Raw genomic sequence first — 15,452 nt, 5'->3', positions numbered from 1 at the left:
GTTATAGAGGTCAGGGGGGGAGCAGAGGAGGGTAAAGAGTTATAGAGGTCAGGGGGGGAGCAGAGGAGGGTAAAGAGTTATAGAGGTCAGGGGGAAAGCAGAGGAGGGTAAACGAGTTATAGAGGTCAGGGGGAAGCAGAGGAGGGTAAAGAGTTATAGAGGTCAGGGGGGGAGCAGAGGAGGGTAAAGAGCTATAGAGGTCAGGGGAAAGCAGAGGAGGGTAAAGAGTTATAGAGGTCAGGGGGAGCAGAGGAGGGTAAACAAGTTATAGAGGTCAGGGGAAAGCAGAGGAGGGTAAACGAGTTATAGAGGTCAGGGGGAAGCAGAGGAGGGTAAAGAGTTATAGAGGTCAGGGGGAGCAGAGGAGGGTAAAGAGCTATAGAGGTCAGGGGAAAGCAGAGGAGGGTAAAGAGTTATAGAGGTCAGGGGGGGAGCAGAGGAGGGTAAACGAGTTATAGAGGTCAGGGGGAAAGCAGAGGAGGGTAAAGAGTTATAGAGGTCAGGGGGGGAGCAGAGGAGGGTAAAGAGTTATAGAGGTCAGGGGGAGCAGAGGAGGGTAAAGAGTTATAGAGGTCAGGGGGGAGCAGAGGAGGGTAAAGTTATAGAGGTCAGGGGGAGCAGAGGAGGGTAAAGAGTTATAGAGGTCAGGGGGAAAGCAGAGGAGGGTAAAGAGTTATAGAGGCCAGGGGGAGCAGAGGAGGGTAAAGAGTTATAGAGGTCAGGGGGGACGGAGGAGGGTAAAGAGTTATAGAGGTCAGGGGGAAAGCAGAGGAGGGTAAAGAGTTATAGAGGTCAGGGGGGGAGCAGAGGAGGGTAAAGAGCTATAGAGGTCAGGGGAAAGCAGAGGAGGGTAAAGAGTTATAGAGGTCAGGGGGAGCAGAGGAGGGTAAACGAGTTATAGAGGTCAGGGGGAAAGCAGAGGGGGAAAGCAGAGGAGGGTAAAGAGTTATAGAGGTCAGGGGGGGAACAGAGGAGGGTAAAGAGTTATAGAGGTCAGGGGGAGCAGAGGAGGGTAAAGAGTTATAGAGGTCAGGGGGAGCAGAGGAGGGTAAAGAGTTATAGAGGTCAGGGGGAGCAGAGGAGGGTAAAGAGTTATAGAGGGGGGGGAGCAGAGGAGGGTAAAGAGTTATAGAGGTCAGGGGGGGAGCAGAGGAGGGTAAAGAGTTATAGAGGTCAGGGGGAAAGCAGAGGAGGGTAAAGAGTTATAGAGGTCAGGGGGAGCAGAGGAGGGTAAAGAGTTATAGAGGTCAGGGGGGAGCAGAGGAGGGTAAAGAGTTATAGAGGTCAGAAGCAGAGGGGTAAAGAGTTATAGAGGTCAGGGGGAGCAGAGGAGGGTAAAGAGCTATAGAGGTCAGGGGAAAGCAGAGGAGGGTAAAGAGTTATAGAGGTCAGGGGGAAAGCAGAGGAGGGTAAAGAGTTATAGAGGTCAGGGGGGAGCAGAGGAGGGTAAAGAGTTATAGAGGTCAGGGGGAAGCAGAGGAGGGTGAAGAGTTATAGAGGTCAGGGGGAAGCAGAGGAGGGTGAAGAGTTATAGAGGTCAGGGGGGAAGCAGAGGAGGGTAAAGAGTTATAGAGGCCAGGGGGGGAGCAGAGGAGGGTGAAGAGTTATAGAGGTCAGGAGGAAAGCAGAGGAGGGTAAAGAGTTATAGAGGTCAGGGGGAAGCAGAGGAGGATAAAGAGTTATAGAGGTCAGGGGGAGCAGAGGAGGGTAAAGAGTTATAGAGGTCAGGGGGAAGCAGAGGAGGGTAAAGAGTTATAGAGGTCAGGGGGAGCAGAGGAGGGTAAAGAGTTATAGAGGTCAGGGGGGAGCAGAGGAGGGTAAAGAGTTATAGAGGTCAGGGGGGAAGCAGAGGAGGGTAAAGAGTTATAGAGGTCAGGGGGGGAGCAGAGGAGGGTAAAGAGTTATAGAGGTCAGGGTGGAGCAGAGGAGGGTAAAGAGTTATAGAGGTCAGGGAGGGAGCAGAGGAGGGTAAAGAGTTATAGAGGTCAGGGGGAAGCAGAGGAGGGTAAAGAGTTATAGAGGTCAGGGGGAGCAGAGGAGGGTAAAGAGCTATAGAGGTCAGGGGGAGCAGAGGAGGGTAACGAGTTATAGAGGTCAGGGGGAGCGAGTTATAGAGGTCAGGGGGAGAAGAGGAGGGTAAACGAGTTATAGAGGTCAGGGGGAGCAGAGGAGGGTAAAGAGTTATAGAGGTCAGGGGGAAGCAGAGGAGGGTAAAGAGTTATAGAGGTCAGGGGGGAGCAGAGGAGGGTAAAGAGCTATAGAGGTCAGGGGAAAGCAGAGGAGGGTAAAGAGTTATAGAGGTCAGGGGGAAAGCAGAGGAGGGTAAAGAGTTATAGAGGTCAGGGGGAAGCAGAGGAGGGTAAAGAGTTATAGAGGTCAGGGGGGGAGCAGAGGAGGGTAAAGAGCTATAGAGGTCAGGGGAAAGCAGAGGAGGGTAAAGAGTTATAGAGGTCAGGGGGGAAGCAGAGGAGGGTAAGAGTTATAGAGGTCAGGGGGAGCAGAGGAGGGTAAAGAGTTATAGAGGTCAGGGGGAAGCAGAGGAGGGTGAAGAGTTATAGAGGTCAGGGGGAAGCAGAGGAGGGTAAAGAGTTATAGAGGCCAGGGGGAGCAGAGGAGGGTGAAGAGGAGGGTTATAGAGGTCAGGAGGAAAGCAGAGGAGGGTAAAGAGTTATAGAGGTCAGGGGGAAGCAGAGGAGGGTGAAGAGTTATAGAGGTCAGGGGGAAGCAGAGGAGGGTAAAGAGTTATAGAGGTCAGGAGGAAAGCAGAGGAGGGTAAAGAGTTATAGAGGTCAGGGGGAGCAGAGGAGGGTAAAGAGTTATAGAGGTCAGGGGGAGCAGAGGAGGGTAAAGAGTTATAGAGGTCAGGGGGAAAGCAGAGGAGGGTAAAGAGTTATAGAGGTCAGGGGGGAAGCAGAGGAGGATAAAGAGTTATAGAGGTCAGGGGGGAGCAGAGGAGGGTAAAGAGTTATAGAGGTCAGGGGGGAGCAGAGGAGGGTAAAGAGTTATAGAGGTCAGGAGGAAAGCAGAGGGTAAAATGAGGAGAGTAGTGGTGCTAGTGGAGTGACGGGTGAGATATAAGAGAAGAGGGATGATTGGATGAGGGGGTGGGGAGAGAAAAAGGGATGACACGGGACATATTTTTTTAACAAGCCCTATCCCGGCGAGCGCCAACAAAAGAGTGACTCCCACGGTTCACTGCCTTTCTCGATGGGGGGTCCTTCCCTTTTGCTGTCTCTCTGTCTTTCTCTCATGTCTCTGTCTATCATTCTCTACTATCTCCCATCTCTTATTCCTCTATTCTTCCCTCTCCTTCTTTTCCTTAATGTGTAGTGTTATCTTCCCCTCTCTCTCTCTTACTCTACATTGCTCCATCTCCCTCATTCTCCCTCTCGCTCTCTGATTATTTCCCCTCTTCCCCTCTTCTTTCCTTCTATTTCCTTCTAAGGGATGCATATAAACCAACATACAGCATTCAACCATGGAAATGACTACAGAGAAGACTACTGTTAGATATAGAGGGCCATTAACACTGACTACAGAGAAGACTACTGTTAGATATAGAGGGCCATTAACACTGACTACAGAGAAGACTACTGTTAGATATAGAGGGCCATTAACACTGACTACAGAGAAGACTACTCTTAGATATATAGGGCCATTAACACTGACTACAGAGAAGACTACTGTTAGATATAGAGGGCCATTAACACTGACTACAGAGAAGACTACTGTTAGATATAGAGGGCCATTAACACTGACTACAGAGAAGACTACTGTTAGATATATAGGGCCATTACACTGACTACGATGGCTGGCAGACTCCTCTGATCCAGCTTAGCCTAGTGATAGTTCTCTCACACCCCACTCTGTGTCACGTTCTGACCATAGTTCCTTTGTTTTGTCTTTTGTTTTAGGATGGTCAGGGCGTGAGTTGGGTGGGTTGTCAACGTTAGTTTGTCTATGATTTTCTATTTCTGTGTTTGGCCTGGTATGGTTCTCAATCAGAGGCAGCTGTCAATCGTGGTCCCTGATTGAGAACCATATTTAGGCAGCCTGTTTTCCATTGTGTTTTGTGGGTGGCTGTTTTCAGTCTTTGTGTGTTTACACCAGACAGAACTGTTTCGGTTGTTTATTTGTTGTTTTGTTATTCAGTGTTCAGTTTACTTTATTAAAAAGATGAACACGTACCACGCTGCGCATTGGTCCTCCCCTTCTTCCCACGACAGCCGCTACAAACTGCATGAAGTCTATTGCACAAATCAAGCCCTCAGGATCTCCTGGCACAATAGTCAGTATCCTGGCTTCACTGACAGCACTCGACATAATGGTGTTGTTATGATGCATATAACAGTGGGAAATATTTGAAATGTACCCTGGGTTGTTATTACTGTAACTGCAATGACAGGTGTTGTGTATTGTTTGTGACATGTATTGGCCCAACTGACGGCTGGCCTGTTCCAGTATTACTGTATTACTGTGTTAATGTAGACAGATAAAAAGAAAAATGTAAAAACAATGTTTTAAAAAAAGACCAGACATCTTATACCTGATGTGATGTTCCAACAAACTGACTGTGAGCTAGACATTGAGGGGAAGAGAGAAAAAGGAGGGGGGGAGGGGGGGGCTAAAGGGAGGAAATGTGAAGAGAGAGATAATACTAGAAAGAAAGAGTCGTTGCAGGGAGATGAATGTGAGAGTGAAAGGAAGATACATAGGAAAGGTGATGAAGAGGGAGAATGAGGGACAATAGAGAGATAGAAAAAGAGAGAGGATAAAGAGAGAGAACGAGGGAGGATAGAGAGAGAGAACGAGGGAGGATAGAGAGAGAGAACGAGGGAGGATAGAGAGAGAGAACGAGGGACGATAGAGAGATAGAGAAAGAGAGAGGATAAAGAGAGAGAACGAGGGAGGATAGAGAGAGAGAACGAGGGAGGATAGAGAGAGAGAACGAGGGAGGATAGAGAGAGAGAACGAGGGAGGATAGAGAGATAGAGAAAGAGACAGGATAAAGAGAGAGAACGAGGGAGGGATAGAGGGATAGAGAAAGAGGGAGGAATAGATTGATAGAGAAAGAGGGACTGATAGAGAGGTAGAGAAAGAGGGACTGATAGAGAGATAGAGAAAGAGGGAGGGACAGAGGGATAGAGAAAGAGGGAGGGATAGAGAGATGAAAAGAGAGAGGTTAAAGAGAGAGAACGAGGGAGGATAGAGAGAGAACAAGGGAGGATAGAGAGATAGAAAAAGAGAGAGGGATAGAGGGATAGAGAAAGAGGGAGGAATAGAGTGATAGAGAAAGAGGGACTGATAGAGAGGTAGAGAAAGAGGGAGGGATAGTGGGATAGAGAAAGAGGGACTGATAGAGAGGTAGAGAAAGAGGGAGGGATAGAGAGATAGAGAAAGAGGGACTGATAGAGAGGTAGAGAAAGAGGGACTGATAGAGGGGTAGAGAATGAGGGAGGGATAAAGAGAGAGAAAGAGGGAAGGATAGAGAGATAGAAAAAGATGGAGGATAGAGAGGTAGAGAAAGAGACAGGATAAAGAGAGAGAACAAGGGAGGATAGAGTGATGGAGAAAGAGGGAGGGATAGAGAGATAGAGAACGAGGAAGGAATAGAGTGATAGAGAAAGAGGGACTGATAGAGAGGTAGAGAAAGAGGGAGGGATAGAGGGATAGAGGAAGAGGGAGGAATAGAGGGATAGAGAAAGAGGGAGGGATAGAGAGATAGAGAAGGAGGGAGGGATGAAGAGATAGGGGGACATATGGGTAGCAATGGATGAGTGACTGACAACACTGGTAAAGACTCACCTGGATCAGCGAGAGGTCCTCCAGATTGAGTCTGAACAGGTGGTTTCTGAAGGGAAAAGAGACAGAGAGGAGAGATGAATCTTCTCTAAAAAGACACAATCTGAAAAAAGAGAAGTGGACAGGAGACCATTTCCAAAAATATCTCTGGGTTATTTTACTCCCATATTGGTCATTTCCTCTACCTCATCAAACCGTTGACTAATCACAGTTATCTTTCTGGGTCACTCCAAAGGGCCTGTTCAGATGGAACTCCATACATACTATTTTACTGCCAGTCGAAACTAGTTATATCTTTCTGGTTTTGAATAGAAATCCAATTTAAACCGAACAGAATAAAGATTACATACTTTACAAATTTCCTGTAGACACAGATGCAGTGGTGGAAAAAGTACACATTTGAGTAAAAGTATTAATAGAAAATGACTCAAGTAAAAGTAAAAGTCACCCAGTAAAATAGTATTTGGATTTAAATATACTTTGTATCAACAGTAAATGTAATTGCTAATTGCTAAGCACTGAGATATGATGTACGGATGGCCAGATGGCCAGGGGCACACTCCAACACTGAGACATAATGTACGGATGGCCAGATGGCCAGGGGCAGACTCCAGCACTGAGATATAATATACAGATGGCCAGATGGCCAGGGGCACACTCCAACACTGAGATATAATGTACAGATAGCCAGATGGCCAGGGGCAGACTCCAGCACTGAGATATAATGTACAGATAGCCAGATGGCCAGGGGCAGACTCCAGCACTGATATATAATGTACGGATGGCCAGTGGCAGACTCCAGCACTGAGACAGAATTTACCAACAAAGCATTTGCGTTTAATGAGTCCACCAGATCAGAGGCAGCAGGGATGACCAGGGATTTTCTCTGTTTAGTGAGTCCTCCAGATCAGAGGCAGTAAGGATGACCAGGGATGTTCTCTGATTAGTGAGTTCACCAGATCAGAGGCAGTAGGGATGACCAGGGATGTTCTCTGTTTAGTGAGTCCTCCAGATCAGATGCATTGGGGATGACCAGGGATGTTCTGTGTTTAGTGAGTCCTCCAGATCAGAGGCAGTAGGGATGACCAGGGATGTTCTCTGATTAGTGAGTTCACCAGATCAGAGGCAGTAGGGATGACCAGGGATGTTCTCTGATTAGTGAGTCCACCAGATCAGTGGCAGTAGGGATGACCAGGGAGTTAAGTGCGTGAATTAGACACTTCACCTGTCCTGCTAAGCATTCAAAGTGCAACGAATACTTTTGGGTGTCAAGGAAAATGTATGGAGTAAAACGTGCATTATTTTCTTCAGGAAAGTAAAATAGTCATCAAAAATATAAATAGTAAAGTCAAGTACAGATACCCCTAAAAACTACCTAAGTAGTACTTTAAATTATTATTACTTATGTACTTTACACCACTGCATAGATGTAGGATCAGCTCACTCTTTCCAAAGTCCAACCTCAACCGTTAAAAAAAATGCTAAACTGATCTTGAATCAGTGTCTAGGGGTCACCTCCAGACAAATGCATCCCTGAGTGAATTTTTGTTTTAACAGACCATAGGACCTAAGGCTGTGTGAGTGTGCGTGGGCCCAGATTCATGTGTGTGTGTGTGTGTGTGTGTGTGTGTGTGTGTGTGTGTGTGTGTGTGTGTGTGTGTGTGTGTGTGTGTGTGTGTGTGTGTGTGTGTGTGTGTGTGTGTGTGTATCAGAGAGTCCAATGGTGAAACTTCACTTGAATAAGGCTCTTGCCTTCGGCTCTTTTGAATGGTTACATTTAAATTGTAAGCCAACTGGTCTTTCAAACTTTCCACAAAACAGTATAAGCTAATGAGTAGTCTGTAGAATGAGTAGGCCTGTTCTTTTACGACCAATGGTTTCAGTTTGATTGTATAAGTTCAGCATTCTGGCACAAGACTCATCATCATAGCAGTTTTATTATTCATAGTGACGTTTAATATTAAGGCTGTTTAATTTCTTTTTATTTCTTTTTAATTTATATATATTTTTTATTTTCACCCCTTTTTCTCCCCGATTATGATCTTGTCTCATCGCTGCAACTCTCCAACGGGATCGGAAGAGGCAAAGGTCGAGTCATGCATCCTCTGAAACATGACCCTGCCAAGCCGTGCTTCTTAACACACGCCTGCTTAACCTGGAAGCCAGCGGCACCAATGTGTCAGAGGAAACACCGTTCAACTGACAACTGAATTCAGCCTGCAGGCGCCTGGCCCACCACAAGGAGTCACTAGAGCATGATTGGACAGTTAAACCCTCCCCCAGCCAAACCCTCCCCAACCCCGGACGACGCTGGTTGTGCACTGCCCTATGGGATTCCCGATCACGGACAGTTGTGATACAGCCCGGGATTGAACCCGGGTCTGTAGTGATGCAGTGCCTTAGACCTCTGTGCCACTCGGGAAAGGATGTTTAATTTCTAATCAGTTTTGGCCAGGAATGTCAGAGAATCAATCCTGTCAGGTTCAGTTCAAACCGGGTTCAGCAAGTTCTTCGTTTTACAAATATGAAAGAGCTCTTCACCACTTTTCAACCTCATGCTCATTATCTCCAGTACAATACTAATGTGCACATCTGTGAAAAGGACATATTTACACTTGATGACATCATCAAAAGTTTAAACATTTTAGAAACTGTCATTTTCAATCACTATGAGGTTCGCCGTGGGGAGGAAGAAAACACCCACAGTTGGGTGAAACTTAGAAACTCATTGCAGGTGTTGAAAGTGACTATTTAAACAAAAACAAGTGTTAATATTACCCTATGAGAGATTTTTTCTGAACTTTCTTCTGAAACTTTTTAGATCACAGATCATACAGAAATGTGCTGTTTTCACATATGTAGACACTGGTTTGGTCCTGGAGATTATGAAAAGTGGTGGAATTGCCCTTTAATTCATGTCAAGAAAGTAAATCATCGAGGCATCAATTCTGTAATGTTACACTACCACTGAAACCTCGACAGGAGCACCTATAGGCACACACACACACACACACACACACACACACACACACACACACACACACACACACACACACACACACACACACACACACACACACACACACACACACACACACACACACACACACACAAACCCTCTCTCTCACCGGCCATTGGGTCACAGACAGACCCTCTCTGTCTAACTCTATTTGACATTTAATTTCAACGTTTAACGTCGACACCGGACTTTCTAAGACAATTCAATGTGACTCCTCTAATGTTAAACGTCTTAAATTAAATTAAACTGGATCTAAAATAGACTTATTGGACTCATGGAAACTTCCAGTCAGACTAATCCAACACACAGAGAATATAGAGCCCATTCAGTCAGACAGAGTAGGCCTTGTCCCAAATCAAACTCTAGACTCCAGGACAATCTTCAACGATCCCTCTCAGTCAGACAGAGTAGGCCTTGTCCCAAATCAACCCTTAGACTCCTGGACAATCTTCAATGAACCCTCTCAGCCAGACAGAGTAGGGTATTGTCCCAAATCAACCCCTATACTCCTGGACAATCTTCAACGATCCCTCTCAGCCAGACAGAGTAGGTCTTGTCCCAAATCAACCCCTAGACTCCTGGACAATCTTCAATGATCCCTCTCAGCCAGACAGAGTAGGCCTTGTCCCAAATCAAACCCTAGTCACAAACACTTATTCTAGATCCCTCTCACTGAGCCTATTTTGGTTGACAGGGTAAGTCTCAAATCAACCCCTAGCCCCTTAGCCTAGATTCTTCTAGATCCCTCTCACTGAGCCTATGTAGGTTGACAGAGTACGTCTCAAATCAACCCCTGGCCCTTTCGCTGTGGACACCTCTCCTAGATCTCTGTCACTAAGCCTGAGTCCTCTCATCTAGAGAAAGAGAAGCGAGGCGAGTCCAGACCACTCCAGGAACAGACAGGACCACCCTTTAGCCCCTGGGTCAGACTAGTGTCTGAGAGGGAAGGATAAATGCTCCACTCTCCCAGTGTTTTATAACAGTCAGGGTCAAATGTAATCCCTCTCCTAGTGTTTTACAATAGTCAGGGTCAAATGTAATCACTCTCCCAGTGTTTTATAATAGTCAGGGTCAAATGTAATCACTCTCCCAGTGTTTTATAATAGTCAGGGTCAAATGTAATCACTTTCCCAGTGTTTTATAATAGTCAGGGTCAAATGTAATCACTCTCCCAGTGTTTTATAATAGTCAGGGTCAAATGTAATCACTCTCCTAGTGTTTTATAATAGTCAGGGTCAAATGTAATCACTCTCCTAGTGTTTTACAATAGTCAGGGTCAAATGTAATCACTCTCCCAGTGTTTTATAATAGTCAGGGTCAAATGTAATCACTCACCTTGGAAATGTTCTCAACATATTTGTGGCTTGAGTAAAAGTTCCACCTAGCCCAGTAAAAATTCCACCTAGCCCAGTAAAAGTTTAACCTAGCCCAGTAAAAGTTCCACCTAGCCCAGTAAACGTTCTACCTAGCCCAGTAAACGTTCTACCTAGCCCAGTATAAGTTCCACCTAGCCCAGTAAAAGTTCCACCTAGCCCAGTAAAAATTACACCTAGCCCAGTAAAAGTTCCATCTAGCCCAGTAAAAGTTATATCTAGCCCAGTAAAAGTTCCATGTAGCCCAGTAAAAGTTACACCTAGCCCAGTAAAAGTTACACCTAGCCCAGTAAAAGTTCCACCTAGCCCAGTAAAAGTTCCATCTAGCCCAGTAAAAGTTCCATCTAGCCCAGTAAAAGTTCTATCTAGCCCATTAAAAGTTACATCTAGCCCATTAAAAGTTACATCTAGCCCATTAAAAGTTCCATTCTCTCTCATGCATGCAGAACTCACTCTTTCTTTTTCTATCTTTTCTCTCTCTCTTACACAGACTCTCTCCTCTCTCCACGTTTACTCAATTATCTTCTTCTTATCTGTCAATCCCTGCAAGTATTCCCAACTCCTCCATTTCCTTGAATCCATCTGCAGTACATTCATTTATTCCCCCAGCTCTGTCTCTGTCTTGGTCCTCCAGCTCTCTGTTTCCTCAGCTGTCTTCTAAACTCTGGAGAGAACAGCTTATATTGACAACCAAGGTCATTAGCAGGATTGGGATACACACACACACACACACACACACACACACACACACACACACACACACACACACACACACACACACACACACACACACACACACACACACACACACACACACACACACACACACACACACACACACACACACACTGAGCTGAATAAAAGGTGATGTGCTTAGCAGAGACAATGAACATCACTGGAGAACAGCTAGAAAATCACTACTCAATCAGAGTATTTCCAAAAGGTGTCATCAATCATGAGCGAGAGGGATAGCGAGAGAAAAAGCCAGAGAGAGAAAGAGAGAAGAAGCGAGAGAGAGAGAGGGGACGGGGAGGGGGGGTGGGGGGAATATAATACCTGGCTCCGACTATCAGTTCGTTCTGGCTGGGGTCAAAGGTTAGCTGAGAGTAATCCACCGTGCCCTCAGCCCGGAACCTGTGGATCCACGGCTCCATATCTGCCAATCAAAGTAGAGAAAGATACACATTAGCCAATCAAATCGGAGAAAAAAAGAGCAGAACGAAGGGGGTGGATAAAGAGAAATGTTTAGCCAATAGCCACAGTATATAATAAAGTGTTGTTGGCCTATATTGTGTTGTCTTTGTGAGTATTGTTCGGTATTGTGATAGTGTCCGATAACACCTGTTGTTTTATGAACACTAATGTTGTCTGGTGCTGTTTACTTCTCCTCTCTTATGAACACTAATGTTGTCTGGTGCTGTTTACGTCTCCTCTCTGTTAAACACTAATGTTGTCTGGTGCTGTTTACGTCTCCTCTCTTATGAACACTAATGCTGTCTGGTGCTGTTTATGTCTCCTCTCTGATAAACACTAATGTTGTCTGGTGCTGTTTACTTCTCATCTATGTTAAACACTAATGTTGTCTGGTGCTGTTTATGTCTCCTCTCTTATGAACACTAATGTTGTCTGGTGCTGTTAACGTTTTCTCTCTGATAAACATTATTGTTGTCTGGTGCTGTTTACTTCTCTCTGATAAACACTAATGTTGTCTGGTGCTGTTTACGTCTCCTCTCTGATAAACACTAATGTTGTCTGGTGCTGTTTACGTCTCCTCTCTGATAAACACTAATGTTGTCTGGTGCTGTTTACTTCTCCTCTCTTATGAACACTAATGTTGTCTGGTGCTGTTTACGTCTCCTCTCTTATGAACACTAATGTTGTCTGGTGCTGTTTATGTCTCCTCTCTGATAAACACTAATGTTGTCTGGTGCTGTTTACGTCTCCTCTCTGATAAACACTTATGTTGTCTGGTGCTGTTTACGTCTCCTCTCTGTTAAACACTAATGTTGTCTGGTGCTGTTTATGTCTCCTCTCTGATAAACACTAATGTTGTCTGGTGCTGTTTACGTCTCCTCTCTGATAAACACTAATGTTGTCTGGTGCTGTTTACGTCTCCTCTCTTATGAACACTAATGTTGTCTGGTGCTGTTTACGTCTCCTCTCTGATAAACACTATTGTTGTCTGGTGGACACTAATGTTGTCTTAGAATGAAGATTAAATGAAGAAACATAAACAGTTGAGCACTTATTACTGTTCCGAGAGCCTTACAATGAGCCCTAATCTACCCCATGTCCAGAATGTCTCCAGGCAGCTGTAGTATTTAGCGAAGTAAGTCAGGTTAAAAGCTTGAGGGTAAAGCAGCACAGTTTCCCACCTGGGCTTTCAACCACACGCCTTACACTCCATTTCGTTCATCATTACTGTAGCTAGAACTAATGCATACTGTATACGGTGTGTGTGAGGGGTGGGGGTGAGGTTCTGTGCGCCTTGTGTGTGTGTGTGTGTGTGTGTGTGTGCGCCCGCGTGTGTGTGTGTGTGTGTGTGTGTGTGTGTGTGTGTGTGTGTGTGTGTGTGTGTGTGTGTGTGTGTGTGTGTGCGTGCATGCGTGTGTGTGTGTGTGTGTGCGTGCATGCGTGTGTGTGTGTGTGTGAGTGTGTGTTCATGCCTGTTTGAATCCAAGATCCTTCTAAAGTGAATCTGAGACCGATGCATCACACGTGGCGTGTATCGGCGTGAACACGAATACGTCAAACCCCAGATCACCCTCAACATGCCGGTCACCATGGCGACCGATCCATTAACCCTTGACCAATAGAATCATAGATCCCTGTCGGATTGCCGGTCAGCTCCATACAGCCCTGAAACCTGATAGGTAGTGAGTGAATAGTAATGGCCAAAGAGGGAGGTTACCCTAACGCCTGATCTAGGGTCAGATATTGTCCATTCCCCTAATAGTTAATGTAAGCATTGGGGATTGGATAATCTGCTCTCACCATATTGTATTCTAATAGTCCTGATACTTCACAATATTGTACTCTAATAATTCTTGTCTGAAACTGCCAGTAATATTTAGGGGCGGCAGTGTAGCCTAGTGGTTAGAGTGGAGGGCGGCAGTGTAGCCTAGTGGTTAGAGTGGAGGGGCGGCAGTGTAGCCTAGTGGTTAGAGTGGAGGGGCGGCAGTGTAGCCTAGTGGTTAGAGTGGAGGGGCGGCAGTGTAGCCTAGTGGTTAGAGGGAGGGGCGGCAGTGTAGCCTAGTGGTTAGAGTGGAGGGGCGGTAGGGTAGCCTAGTGGTTACAGTGGAGGGGCGGCAGGGTAGCCTAGTGGTTAGAGTGGAGGGGCGGCAGGGTAGCCTAGTGGTTAGAGTGGAGGGGCGGCAGGGTAGCCTAGTGGTTAGAGTGGAGGGGCGGCAGGGTAGCCTAGTGGTTAGAGTGGAGGGGCGGCAGGGTAGCCTAGTGGTTAGAGTGGAGGGGCGGCAGTGTAGCCTAGTGGTTAGAGTGGAGGGGCGGCAGTGTAGCCTAGTGGTTAGAGTGGAGGGGCGGCAGTGTAGCCTAGTGGTTAGAGTGGAGGGGCGGCAGTGTAGCCTAGTGGTTAGAGTGGAGGGGCGGCAGTGTAGCCTAGTGGTTAGAGTGGAGGGGCGGCAGTGTAGCCTAGTGGTTAGAGTGGAGGGGCGGCAGTGTAGCCTAGTGGTTAGAGTGGAGGGGCGGCAGGGTAGCCTAGTGGTTAGAGTGGAGGGGCGGTAGGGTAGCCTAGTGGTTAGAGTGGAGGGGTGGTAGGGTAGCCTAGTGGTTAGAGCATTGGACTAGTAACCGAAAGGTTGCAAGTTCAAAATCCCCGAGCTGACAAGGTACAAAATCTGTCGTTCTGCCCCTGAACAGGCAGTTAACCCACTGTTCCTAGGCCGTCATTGAAAATAAGAATTTGTTCTTAACTGACTTGCCAGGTAAAACAAGTGCTGGTTTTACTGTGGCTCTGGGATTTCAAAACACTTTTCGTGGTAGAGAGTTAAACCATTTACTGTTGCTGATATTGTGTTAAATCCTGATTTGTGTATACAGTACCTGTACGGTATCTGAACTTTCAGAGAGCTTCTACTGTAGACCTGCAGACATTGATGGAGTACAGCTTCGGTTGGAGTCAAAAACGTTATCTGTCAAAAAATGCAAAAACACCTGAAACTAACAGCCTAACCTCAACTGCATCAAACCACCAACCAGCTGTTTACTTCTGTCAAGCTGCGGCTTTCAGCACGATACAACAGGGACTTACTGACCGCCTGCCCGAGTCACTGCTAGTAGCTACGTGCTAAAAAACACAGCACTGAATCAACCTCTTTGTCAAACTGTAGGAGTATAGAGCACTACCATAGCACATCAACATCACCTAACAGGATGGAATCACTGTTGATAAAGCTGTTTCTCTCTTCTTCCATTCCTCAGAGGTTCTACGTATTAATGAGAATAAGATCAAGTTAAACTGGGAGGGGGAAACGTTAAACTCGCAGACGCAGAGCTAATACATTTTCATTAGCCTTGGTGAAATAACTATCGGAGGGAGATCACAACAACTTCCGCCCTGAGATTCGGCTGCGGGTGATGGCAGGTTCCGCTCTAATTCTACAGGGGGACGGGAGTTTGGGACGCGCCTCTGGTGCAGCCGGCAGGCTCATTATTTATATCGTGGGGAAGCTCTAGAGCATACAAATGTGTCAGCGACACCCTCGAGGGAAACCAAGGCTTCAGTTACCCAGCGTTTCCCCCATAAATCAGCGTGGTCCCACCAGGGTATTTCCCCACTCAGGTCCCTCGGAGGGGAGAGGGAAGGAGAATACAACATTCACAACTGAGGATTTATGTTTTAAGACGAGACGAAGGGCTCATACACGCTCATAAGCCAGAGCTGATGTATTTACCCTGGGATATGAGATCTAATGAGAGACAAACGTCTAATGTTAGATGATGACAGGACATTATTTATTAGTTTAGTTTGGGCTGAGAGAGGGGTATGGGTAGAACACTGTTAGAATACTGGGAAGTTGTAAAACACTGAACGATATAACTACTTAAAGCTAAGTAGAACACTGGTAGGATCTATAAAAAACTGAGTGTTCTTAGTAGAATCACTTTGAGTGAATTGGTGGATTACCTTAGGGCTTTAATATGACGTTGGTGTTTTGTAGGGCTCGAGTGAAGAAGCAATAGCTTTAATTTCGGTAGGAACACGATATGAACCTCAAATGAACCCCGACCTTGTCCTTTAT

At 46.2% G+C, this 15,452-nt stretch overlaps 1 protein-coding gene across 3 annotated transcripts in view; it reads right to left on the bottom strand.

Annotated features, from left to right (window-relative positions):
- The window catches only part of LOC135517137 (semaphorin-5A-like), a 372,787-nt gene that overhangs the window by 282,156 nt on the left and 75,179 nt on the right, over positions 1 to 15,452 (bottom strand). For all 3 annotated transcript variants that reach the window (XR_010451994.1, XM_064941174.1, XM_064941175.1), the window contains exons 3-4: positions 11,251 to 11,350; positions 5,806 to 5,851 (exon numbers count right to left, since the gene is read on the bottom strand). Coding sequence is in view for 2 of the 3 variants with exons in the window: in XM_064941174.1 (XP_064797246.1) it covers positions 5,806 to 5,851; positions 11,251 to 11,350 (146 nt within the window). In the remaining variant the exon portion in view is untranslated. The remainder of the gene's footprint in view (positions 1 to 5,805; positions 5,852 to 11,250; positions 11,351 to 15,452) is intronic.

Source organism: Oncorhynchus masou, chromosome 28 (genome assembly GCF_036934945.1).
Source record: "Oncorhynchus masou masou isolate Uvic2021 chromosome 28, UVic_Omas_1.1, whole genome shotgun sequence".
NCBI classification, from domain to species: domain Eukaryota; kingdom Metazoa; phylum Chordata; class Actinopteri; order Salmoniformes; family Salmonidae; genus Oncorhynchus; species Oncorhynchus masou.
The sequence above is the reverse complement of the archived record's forward strand: the minus strand, read 5'-3'. Positions and strand labels throughout refer to the sequence as shown.